This window comes from Astyanax mexicanus, chromosome 15, assembly GCF_023375975.1.
Source record: "Astyanax mexicanus isolate ESR-SI-001 chromosome 15, AstMex3_surface, whole genome shotgun sequence".
In the NCBI taxonomy this organism is placed as follows: domain Eukaryota; kingdom Metazoa; phylum Chordata; class Actinopteri; order Characiformes; family Acestrorhamphidae; genus Astyanax; species Astyanax mexicanus.
In genome coordinates, this window is record NC_064422.1 from 24,932,707 (window position 1) to 24,944,937 (window position 12,231).

A 12,231-nucleotide genomic window follows, 5' to 3' on the forward strand; every position below is an offset into this window, starting at 1 on the left:
AAAAATTCAAGCAGTTCAGCTTGGTTTGATGGCTTGTGATCATTTATCATCCTCTTGATTATATTGCAGAGGTTTTCAATTTGTTAAAATCAAAGAAACTCATCATTTTTTTTAAAGTCTCTTATTTTTTTCCAGAGCTGTATATATTCTAAAAACAGAGTGGTCTGGTATGTGTTTTTAGATTTGCTCTACATTTTTGTATTAAGTTATGTACATTCATTTTAATTAAACATACTCTTCAACATGATTTGTGCAATTACACATTGTCCCCAGAGAGGTCTCTAAATCCCCAAATTTCCCCCCAAAAATTACAGATTGTCACTTTAACAAAGAAATAAACTTACTGAGACTAACTAACTTATTGCTCAGTGGCTCTCGTACTCACCACAGTCATCAGCAGCTTGTCGAACCACTGCAGTTTGAGTTCAGCACGGGGCCACATGTCCGGCCTGAGCGCAGTTTTCATCAAGTTTACGCAGCGGCGGGAAAGCAGCTCGCCTGGTGAGCCTGCCACACTGGCACTGTCATTCACCTGCAGATAAAACAAATTAAACTCACGTCACCATATAGTTTTAAACCACAGTATTCTCCATGTCATAGTCTAAATACAACTAACCAAACTAAGCATTTAAATCTAAGAAAACACACTGATTGATATAAGACTGCTTATTCAGCTTTTAGCTATGTAAATTATAATGTTGTTACTACATGCAGGCTGCCTGTAGCAAGAGTTATTAAAGTGGAAATTGTGGGGAGTTGTGCTGTTCCTGGATGTCAGAAAGCTAATTTCCGTTTTTTAATATTTTGTCTGTATCCATCAAAATGTGTACTCCAAAAAGGCAATTTTACAGGAAAAGGACAAAGCAATCTTATCTTTCGACTGAAGTCAATGAAAAAAATATTTAATTCATATTGAAGCCTACATATTTGTTTGTGTATACATATACCAAAATATATATGTCAAAAAGCAGAAAAACAGCTAAAATGGAGATACAAAGTTTTAATGTCAAAGTGACAATTTAATTGTTACAAACTATAAAACCGTAAACATATATTTTTTATACATTTTGTTCTGTACATTTTTAGATATAAAGAGGACCTGGTGTGCAACTTAATCACATTCTGTTGTCATTAGTACTATTAGTACTATATTAGTACTATTTTTTGGTGCTTCATATCAGTAACACTGAGTGTCGCTGGTTACATTCACAAAACCAGGTTGAAGTGGCTCCAAAACTTTTTAATGGCTGTCGGAACGTGTTAAATCCGTATCCGATCCATGGACATGAACGAATAATCAAACTGGAATTTATTCGTCTTTTTGCTTTTAAGCACACGCTACTTGCTTCTCTCTCGTATCCACACATCTCTTGGTGCAGCTGTGCAGCTATAGCTGCAAAAACAGCAAAAGTCGTCTCTCAATTTTTTTGTTGGTGAAGAAGGCGACGTTTAGACACGTATCAATGTGCGCATGTGAGACGTTTCAGGGACGGATTCGTTCACATTACACACAGATACAGATCACTTTTTACTTTTGTCATTTGTGAATGTGAATAATCAAGATCAAGCCAAATTTGATCTGAGCAAAAAATCTGAATTGAGCAATGTGGCTTGTAATGTGAACGTAGCCCCTGTTGAACAAGGCATTAAACAGGGGAAGCTGGGGTATAATGATAAAATGATGTATACAATTATTGCCTAGTTTGTGGCTATAGATAAGTTGTTTAAACTAGATACTTGCCCTTTTTGGCAACCTTGCAAAATGTGAATGACCAAAAAACGTTGTTTTCATATGGACAGGAACGCAAAAATGCATACAAAAATGTCAGAATCTAAAGAATTTAAGACAGAAACACTGATTTACCTGGCAGGCAATACGGATGAGGAAGTTGACCACAGTGTCTGTGTGCTGTTTTTCCACAGGCTTGGTGAGCAGCGCCTCTGAGCCTGGCATTGACTGACTGCGGCCGAACACCTACAGAGAGAAACTCAAGCTGTAAAAACGCCTAACCGCGGCCTCTGTGTCCAAACATGGCACTCTGAATCAGTGCAGGAGAGAAAAGCAGATGCGCCGTGTCGCTGCTGGGTGTAACGTTTCCTCACCGTGCCGACAGCTCCAGTGGCTGAGCGGAACCTCTTCACGTCCTGAGCCGAGTCCACAGACATGCCTCGCTTCACTCCAGCTGAACCAGAGCTAGTACCCTCACCACCTGCACTGGGGTCCGTCTCGGACTCCGGCTGTCATGGAAAACACATGGAAACAATTGCAATCAATTCCTTCAAGTGCCTGAATAAATACCCTTCTATAGAGAATGGAATGGAAACAGTCAAAGTAGAGCAGGAGATGAAGCTTTAAGAAAAAAAAAAAAAAGAAAAAAAAAAAAAGAAAAAAAAAATACTGCGGCCTATTTTTATACATTACTTATTACAGACAGATTGTGTGGTATTTAGAAATAAAAAAGGTCTATGCTTATAATGGATATTCTGAATTACACTGGTCCTAAAATAAAACAATCAAACTAATTAACTAATCAAGAAGTCCCCCCTCAGGAGATTACTGGTTCGAATCCTGGTCATGTAGCTTGCCATCAGCTACCAAAGCCCTGACAGAGCACAATTAGCCTTGTTCTCTCTCTCTGGGTGGGTAGATGGCGCTCTCTCCCCATCCAAAGGGTGATGTCTACTAAGTAATGCTGCATCAGAAGCAGTTTGAAAAGAGGCGGTGGCTAAATTCACACGTATCGGAGGAGGCATGTGCTAGTCTTCACCCTCCTGATGTTGGGTGATAGGTGATAGGGGGAGTCCTAATAAGTGGGTCAGGTAATTGGCCATGTGAATTGGAGAGAAAATGTAATAACAATAAAATTATATATATAAATAAATAAATAAATAAAATAACCAAAATAAAAAAAAAAAATGAAAAATAAGAATTCCTCCCTGAGTTAAAGTGGACAAGCTGGAGACTGAACACACTAAAATATGGAACATACTTTGGGCCCACGAGTGGGAGATGCTGTAAAGCAGTGGTCCTCCACCCTGGTCCTGGAGGCCCACTGGTGTGTTAATAAAGTTAGCTGAGCTAACTTAGCCATAGTATTTGTTTACCAAAATACCGCTACATTTCTCTGTGTAAATTTCACTTACATGTGACATATGTAGCACTGCAGATGTAAATATAGGTTTAAAATAGCTCTAGTGATGTACTTTTATAACTAAAATAGCATTTCTGAGCCAAAAACTGTGACTACAGACTCAAGAACTTTCCTTTTGGTGCATCTCTGGTGCAAGCTAGTAGTCATATGTTTTATTGAAAATATTTTCACTAAAAAAAAATATATATATATATATAAATATATGTCACGCAAAACTTCCATCCAGACCTGTTGATCTTTAATGCGTTGCAGCTCCCACTTGATGACCACTTCAGCCAGGTCTACAGCCAGCTTCCTCTGCTCAATGGTCACACTGGGGGTGAAGCCCAAACGCTGCATAGCACTGATCATGTGCTGAACCAGGTGATGCCTCACAGGATAATACACCTGACCACACATGTACAAATACAGTCACACAGAAAGAGCACAATAAAACACACTGAACCAAAACTCCCAAATACAAAAATAAACAGACACTTGTGTGCAAAGTGCAACGTTGTACCCTGAAGTGCTGCACGATGAGGTGTAGTATGTGCACCAGCTGCGGCACAGTGTGGCCCTCCTCCACGATTATCTTGCGTGTCCAGTGAGTGAGCATCTGGTGCCCGTCCTCCATGCGGGCAGGCACGGCGGGAGTGAGGATAGCCATGGCTTGCCGTACGATGGCACGGGCCTCCATAGTGTGAGCCTTCAGCAAGCTGTGGAACACCTATGCAGACAAAACAAACACACACACTTTTAATACATTAAGTGTCCACACTTTAAACAGAGAGCTATGAGAATCACTGACAAGATGAAGCACAAGAAACCAAAGAAACCAATAAATGTGACTATTTTCCTTGTGAAAAATTAAGATATCCACGGTTTAAATGTTTAGTTTCAATGTTTTGTGGCCACTTCCTTCAGAAGAAGTATAACAAAATAACGTTAGTAGTTTGCTTCAGTAGCTAGCTAGCCAGCCAACTTTCTTATTCCACCTTAAATAGTGCAACAGATGGCAACAGATGATCCAGCAAGGTAGAAGGGAAAAACAAAAAAAATCAAATAAATGCTAATGCAAGTTAATAAAAAGGTATTTAAGGAACCGACAGTAATAATTAATTGCTGTACCACTCCCCCTTTTCTAAAGAGATACGATACCCTAAAGATCACAAGTTAACCAGCAGCTAGGCTGCTGAACTTTAGCGCTCCTCTGATATACAGCTCTGGAAAAAAATATTTTATTTTAAGTTTCTCTGATTTTACCAAATTAAAAAAAACCTCTGGAATATAATCAAGAGAAAGATGGATCACAAGCAATCAAACCAAGCTGAACTGCTTGAATTTTTGCACCAGGAGTGGCAAAGTTATCCAAAAGCAGTGTGTAAGACTGGTGGAGGAGAACATGCCAAAATGTACAGTGTTAATAAAAAACAGGATTTTATTTTTATTTTTTATGAAAGCTCTGCATCTTTTTTGTTATTTCAGCCATTTCTCATTTTCTGTAAATGAATGCTCTAAATTATACATTTTTATATGGAATTTGGAAGAAATCTTGTCCATAGTTTATATAATAAAATTAAAATGTTTAGTTTACTCAAAAATATAGCTATAAATAGCAAAATCAGAAAAACTGATTCAGAAACTGAAGTGGTCTCTTAATTTTTTCCAGACCTGTATATCTGTATATCTGTGTAAATCATTGTCCTAATTCTTAGAGGGAGGATATCACCCCTTCCACTTGTTGTTAAACCTATTCCAAGAGAAAGTTTTACACTCAAAAACAAGGGGTAGGTGTTTAAAAAAAAAAAAAAAAAAAAAAAAAAAAAAAGAATGGGCTTGGGCCTTAGAAACATGGCTAGTTTTTAAATATAAAGCAATATGGTGTGTTCTGGGGTACAAATTAATTAAAAAATATATATTCTTAATTTATCCTATATATATAGGCATTCCTCTTATGCAGTTAAAGATTTTAGTGTTTTTTTTTTGTCATATTACTCATCCTTAGCCACAAGTAAAGCAAAATCTTTAACCTGTAGGACGATCTTCTTGTGAATGGCGAACTTAGCGATGATGTGGGCCAGGAGCAGGTGTCCGCTGTACTTGCAGGCTGGATCTACGCAGGCTTTGGGCAGCAGGCAGGGCCAGGCGAAGGTCATGAGACGCCGGAGCTTGCTGTTCCTGCTCTTGTTGTTGTCGTGGATGTGGTGGGGAGCATGTTCCACCAGCAGCGTGGAGAACTGCAGCAGGTTGATCCTCAGCGAGTCCAGCAGGTCCGCCTGCTTCTCTGGGTCCAGCACCTGCAGGACAAGACCCCAGACAGGTCACATGACCCACTATTCCACAAGAAACACTTCTAATTTCTAGATTTCAGTATGCTCTACCTGATACAAAGCTCTAACTACTACAGCCAGGTATCAGAAGTGGTTAAAGAGGATGAGACCCTGCTTTCTGTCACAGTTACTGCCCTCAGCAGGAGACGAGACAATCAATTTGAGCGTGAAACAAATAGAGGTCATTAACCCCGAGCTTTTTGGCTATAATCGGATTCTCGGCAACACAAACACTATGACCTTTATTGAGGCCGTGACATTTCTTCCAGACAAATAACAGCCGCGGGTCAGGGTTCCTGATGAACGTGGCTCATGGTAAAGGGAGAGTGACAGTTCGGATAGCGAAAGGTTTAACGTATGGATAATGCTGGGTACCTTGGTGATGAAGACACTGGTGATGCTCTCTGGATTGTCACCCTCAGGGTTGGGGGGTCCCAGGAGCTGCTCCCCTTCTCCTTTCTCAAAGCTGTAGAGAAACGCTGGGTGTAGGATGTGCTGTAATACCTGGAAATTGGTCACAAATGAAAAAGAAAAGAAATGAGAAATATGATGCTCAGAAAAAAAACAGGCACTGGCATGCTAAAATAGACAACACTGATTAAAAGGTTAATAATGTCAGCTTTAACATTAGCTTTTCTCGACAGGACTATTAATTTAAAGTATGTTTATTCCAAATAATTAGCTTTTATTGATCCATTCATCATTCATGCAACGTCAAGGGCAACTGGTGATTTCAAATGGGGCATAAATAGAAAACAAAACAAAAAAAAAAAATCCAAAAACAGGACATTCTGACATGACCATAAAGACATCAATCCTCCAACAAAGAACTGCAGTAATCAATTCCTCAGATCAGCAATAACACAGCCATACTGCTTCAAAAGCTAAGCCCGGACCGTATTAGTGACTAGCTTGTCAAGTACGTGCTATAATTTATTACTTCCAACGCACGCGCTTAATAGATCAACCTCAGGCAGCTTTGGCAGCCCAGGCTAGAATAAAGCCATTAAAAAGTGTGACGAAGTGAGAATGAGAAGAGACTGGCTGGGTGGCGGCTCCCATTTCCAGTCATGGACGGCAGTTTTCTTCTCCAGCTCTGTGATATTAATCACACTGACACGAGAGAACATTACAATAATAATGTCATTAGACCGTTCCTGCTCCCCTCTGGCTTTCCTGCTCAACATCCAGGGATGGAACAGACAGCAAAAATGTGACACGCATGTGAGAGCATTGTCAAAAATATGTGTTCTCACCGCAAGAGAAAGAGGCAGAAGACCAAAAAAAAAAAGCCTGAGAAATGGGAGGGACAAATAACACGAGAGAAAAACGTCTTGAAATCTTGAACGCCTGTCTCACTTATGAGGAGAGTAAATACTACTGCTCATCTTCAGTGCTTGATAAACCTGAGATTAAACCCTAAATATGAGTAGCACATTCCATGTTTTAGTACAGTGCTTTCATTACCCACCTACTCTCTCAGTAACTTGAATTACAACAAATTAGGCCTACCGTTCACTAACTACATGTAAAGCAAGGCAAACAGGCCAAGTTGTACCCACGTTATATCAGTAGGGAAAAATAGAAAAACAACAGGTGGTTACACAGAGTTTAAGAGGTTCAAGTGCAACACGGGTTGTAGTGGAGTTATAGCATCATAGGTACAGTTGTGGTCAAAAGTTTACATACACTTGTAAAAAAACATAATGTTATGGCTGTCTTGAGTTTTCAATAAGTTCTACAACTCTTATTTTTCTGTGATAGAGTGATCGGAACACATACATGTTTGTCACAAAAAACAGTCATAAAATTTGGTTCTTTCATAAATTTATTATGGGTCTGCTGAAAATGTCACCAAATCTGCTGGGTCAAAAATATACATACAGCAACATTAGTATTTGGTTACATGTCCCTTGGCCATTTTCACGGCAACTAGGCGCTTTTGGTAGCCATCCACAAGCTCCTGGCAAGCTTCAGGTCGAATGTTTGACCACTCTTCTTGACAGAATTGGTGCAGTTCAGCTAAATGTGATGGTTTTCTTGCATGAACCCGTTTCTTTAGCACTAAACCCCATTCTCAATGGGGTTTAAGTCAGGACTTTGGGAAGGCCATTCTAAAACCTTAATTCTAGCCTGGTTTAGCCATTCCTTTACCACTTTTGATATGTGTTTTGGGTCATTGTCTTGTTGGAACACCCAACTGCGCCCAAGACCCAACCTTCGGGCTGATGGTTTTAAGTTTTCCTGCAGAATTTGGAGGTAATCCTCCTTCTTCATTATCCCATTTACTTTCTGCAAAGAACCAGTTCCACTGGCAGCAAAACATCCCCAGAGCATAATACTACCACCACCATGCTTGACAGTAGGCATGGTGTTCCTGGGATTAAAGGCCTCACCTTTTCTCCTCCAAACATATTGCTGGGTGTTGTGGCCAAACAGCTCAATTTTTGTTTCGTCTGACCAGAGAACTTTCCTCCAGAAGGTTTTATCTTTGTCCATGTGATCAGCAGCAAACTTCAGCCGAGTCTTAAGGTGCCTTTTCTGGAGCAAGGGCTTCTTTCTTGCACGGCAGCCTCTCAGTCCATGGCGATGTAAAACACGCTTGACTGTGGAGACTGACACCTGTGTTCCATCAGCTTCCAAATCCTTGCAGACCTGCTTCTTGGTGATTCTTGGTTGACTCTTGACCATCCTGACCAATCTCCTCTCGGCAGCATGTGATAGCTTGCGTTTTCTTCCTGATCGTGGCAGTGACACAACTGTTCCATGCACTTTATACTTACGTATAATTGTCTGCACAGTTGCTCTTGGGACCTGTAGCTGCTTTGAAATGGCTCCAAGTGACTTCCCTGACTTGTTCAAGTCAATAATTCGCTTTTTCAGATCCACACTGAGTTCCTTTGACTTTCCCATTGTAGCTTTTGTAGCTGAGTCTAATCACTGGGTCAAATGAGCCCTATTTAAATGGGCTCATGAGAAGTCAACAGCTGTAGTCAATCAGAATCACTTACAAGAAGTGAAGAGGCCATGACATGAAGCTAATTTGATTGACACAACTCGCTACATCACCAAAATTGACAAATTTTGTTGCTGTATGTATATTTTTGACCCAGCAGATTTGGTGACATTTTCAGCAGACCCATAATAAATTTATGAAAGAACCAAATTTTATGACTGTTTTTTGTGACAAACATGTATGTGTTCCGATCACTCTATCACAGAAAAATAAGAGTTGTAGAACTTATTGAAAACTCAAGACAGCCATAACATTATGTTTTTTTACAAGTGTATGTAAACTTTTGACCACAACTGTATTGTCATTACAGAAGATTAGCAGCACATTAAGGCCCAAAAAAAAAAGAAGCATGACATAAAAACAGGGTAGAAAAACAGGCTTACTCGAGAAAAAGAAAAAAAAATTGTTACTTCACAGTCTTGCCTTCTAAATGATAACTCAACTGCAGGAGAATTTGATGTTGATACTGGAGAGCAGCGCCTCCATCCCTTCTATACTCTGGTTCATCTTGCAACCTGTGTTCCTGTAACTAGCAGACTTTGTGACCATGGGATTTCTCGTGCCAGTGTCAAATGTCTTTAGCGCAAAAAAAAGCTGTCCAAAAAAGGAATGCTATTGGCTATGCAAAATCGAGAAAAACACAAAATCACCAGCAAGTCTCTAAACCAAAGACATTGGTAAAGGCAAGGCTAAAAGCTACTGTACAATTCCTTTACGTGACAGCACACTGTGCTAAGAGGACACAACTGAGACTGTTCACCACTATCTGTTAGGATTAAGGAATAATTTCAGTGTTTGTGTCTTTTAACTATGGTATAACATGCAACCTCTGTCAGCCATTGTTGATGCCGTAAACCAGCAAGAAACTGAACTTATTTTCTCTTTCACAAGCTGTCTATAAAATAAGAGTCAGTAGAATTGTTTGTCACTATATATCTACATACTATTTATATGTTAAACAACAACTTTAAACACTCATTAAAAGCATTCTTTACCATCTTCAAGGAGTTTTATGGTAGGAGTCATGTGTTCTTGATTCATTATGCTCAAGAAAGTAAATATGATGCATTTTACAAGTTGTGAACATGCTTTCAGGGATAGTAATGTTCTGTTTCTGCTGTATCACCCAGCATGCATCGTTCAGCATTAAAATTTCCTCATTGCAATAATCCACGCAGAGCAGTGGACGAGACGAGAAGCAGCTTCGTCTGTCTTTCCAGACGAGACAAAACCTGGCTGCGCCGGTCGCCCGTGCTGCGCCGCGTGGCGACGGCCGCTGTGTGTGTGTTTTTGTTGTTTACGCATGTGTAAAATAAATGAGTGTGTGTATAGTGCTGGTATCAGCCGGGCGATGGGGCTGCAGGTGTGCCTTCATTATCCAGCGCCCTAATGAGCCCCTCCGCCGTTAGCGTGACTGATGGAACAGCGCAGACTCCATTACACACTATCTATTACCGCAGCACACAGCCCCTAAACGCACACACAACACACACGTACGCACACACAGCACGCATTATGTTAAAACATGCAGCTGTGGCCGCTCGGGGAAAACATCTCCGTGTGCACTTTTAACAGGAGAGGCTGAGATACGGATGGTCTGTTCTGACTAACAGTGAGAGAAAGTTCAGATATGCAGAGCCCTACAAAAAGTGGTGACGGGTAAGCTGTCAGAATATGAATGCCTTCCCTCATTTGTAGCAGAACTGAGACGGAAATCCTTCAATTTTAAAAGTTTCCATAACTAATGTAAAAATTGCTCACTCAAACATTTGGAACTTGGATCTGGGTACCACTCAGATATTTCATAATCATTACACGAACTTCCTTAAAACATAATGGAAAACGTGAATTAATTATTGTTTCCATCTACTACTGCTAAACACAAATTAATAATAAATGTGCGCACTAGTACATGCTTGTACCATTTATAATGGAGGGATTTTGTCACCAAAATACCACAGCAAAAATCACTATTAATGCACTATTAATATCACAACCTGCCCTAAACCACTGACTTGTAGGGGTGTGACGATACACTCATCATACAAGAAAAGACAACATTAAATGATGAAATATATGATTGAAAATATGTTTTGACTGAAACCTACAAAATGAAAAACTTCAGGTAGATTTAAAAAAGAAAATTGTAAGTAATCATCTTGAAATGGATGTCAATTATTTTTACTCTGATTATGAATTATGTATGATTTGATATATGCAGTAAATTACAGAACAGTATGCACATACTCCAACAACTTATCCCCTGTATGATCTCACATGAGTCTCCACAGACCTGAGAGGTGATTGTCAAAAACCCCCCAATGAGGAATTTGTATTTTTATACTGGCAACCCACATAAATGTCTGTGATTCTGTGTCGCTCTGCAGTTTAAACTGCGAAAGCGAGAATGTGTGGGTGGGAACGAGGCTCAGCGGACCACGTGATTTACAAACACATAAAGGCTAAGTTTTAAATGGCTACACAAATAAAATGTGACAAAAGGTTGATGACCAATAATTAAGACTTTTGCACACTGCTTAAATTGAATTTAAGAACATTCCTGTGACTGTAGTGTTTAAAAAGTTATAGATTTATTATTTACATGTTTTAGATTTTTTTTTTTTTTTTTTTAAGCTTTTGGGAATCTGTGATATTCTAATGACTGACTTTGTAATCATGTAATCAAGCCATAAAAAAAAAATACTGATTTCCTTGATTTCCAAATGAAATGAAAAATTTTCTGATGGTCAGTGATGGTTTGGAGAGCATCTGCTGGTCATCTGCTGTGTTGTTAGTCCACTGTGTTACATCAAGTCTAAAGTTAGTGCAGTATTTTCCCAAAAAATCTTACAGCACTTTATGCTTCCTTCTGCTGACAACTTTTATGGAGATGCGGATTTCATGAGTTTTGAACTGAATTACTGAAATAAGTAACTTTTTTTTTCGATATTCAATTTTTTTGAGATGCACCTGTATCTTTCAAAGTGGGAATGATTCACCCACATTGTGGGCTTGCTCGTTAATTTATTTATTTATTACACATCAAGCAGTAAAATCAGTATTAAAATGTATATTTTATCTGATTCACAGACTAAACTGTATTAAACAGTATAATCCAGTGCTCTGTCTCACTCCTACTACCTGACATTGAAACAAGCCGCTGGGATTCTATTCATTTGACAACCATGAAACACAATCTGCAATGCGAGGACATCCATCTCCTCCCCAAGTTGAAGCTTGTGCTCCACTCCATTCTGCCTTCTGATTGCTCCCCAACCTCGTCAGAGCTGATTAAGGTTGAGCTGGAGGCTCATGAGCGATGGCCATTAAAGTAATCTGCGGATAAATATTCATTAGCGCTCCTCGGAGAGCAGTGGCTTGGTGCTCGTTGGAGACGCCGTGCCTTTGAGAGGCGAGTCCATGCATATTCAGCAGCAGGACCTCTCACGTGCTGGATTAGAAACCCAACGCAGGGCGAGCGTGACGGCAGCGGAGCGCCCCGGACCTCACGGCCATAATTAAGAATGAGGCTGATGTTTGTGATGCTGACCGTGGAGCACAGAAACGCCGGCCCGTGTCATAAAATCAGTCACAGCCCCCCCTGACCCCCCCCAGCTAATACAGGAAAAGGGTCACAGCAAAGTCAAGCCACACATGAGCTCTTTATGTGAAGCAGTGACAAATAATTAGAACTGGTTGATAAAACAATAATAATGAAAATAAAACGTTCTTAACATATTCCTGAAGCCAA

General features: G+C 39.8%; 1 protein-coding gene across 6 annotated transcripts in view; it reads right to left on the reverse strand.

Moving 5' to 3' along the window:
- Positions 1-12,231, reverse strand: part of LOC103032461 (transformation/transcription domain-associated protein) — a 134,604-nt gene that overhangs the window by 72,503 nt on the left and 49,870 nt on the right. For all 6 annotated transcript variants that reach the window (XM_049464430.1, XM_049464432.1, XM_049464431.1 and 3 more), the window contains 7 exons: positions 5,840-5,968; positions 5,165-5,431; positions 3,655-3,861; positions 3,381-3,539; positions 2,104-2,238; positions 1,865-1,975; positions 386-532 (listed from right to left, as the gene is read on the reverse strand). In XM_049464430.1, coding sequence (XP_049320387.1) covers positions 386-532; positions 1,865-1,975; positions 2,104-2,238; positions 3,381-3,539; positions 3,655-3,861; positions 5,165-5,431; positions 5,840-5,968 — 1,155 coding nt within the window. The remainder of the gene's footprint in view (positions 1-385; positions 533-1,864; positions 1,976-2,103; positions 2,239-3,380; positions 3,540-3,654; positions 3,862-5,164; positions 5,432-5,839; positions 5,969-12,231) is intronic.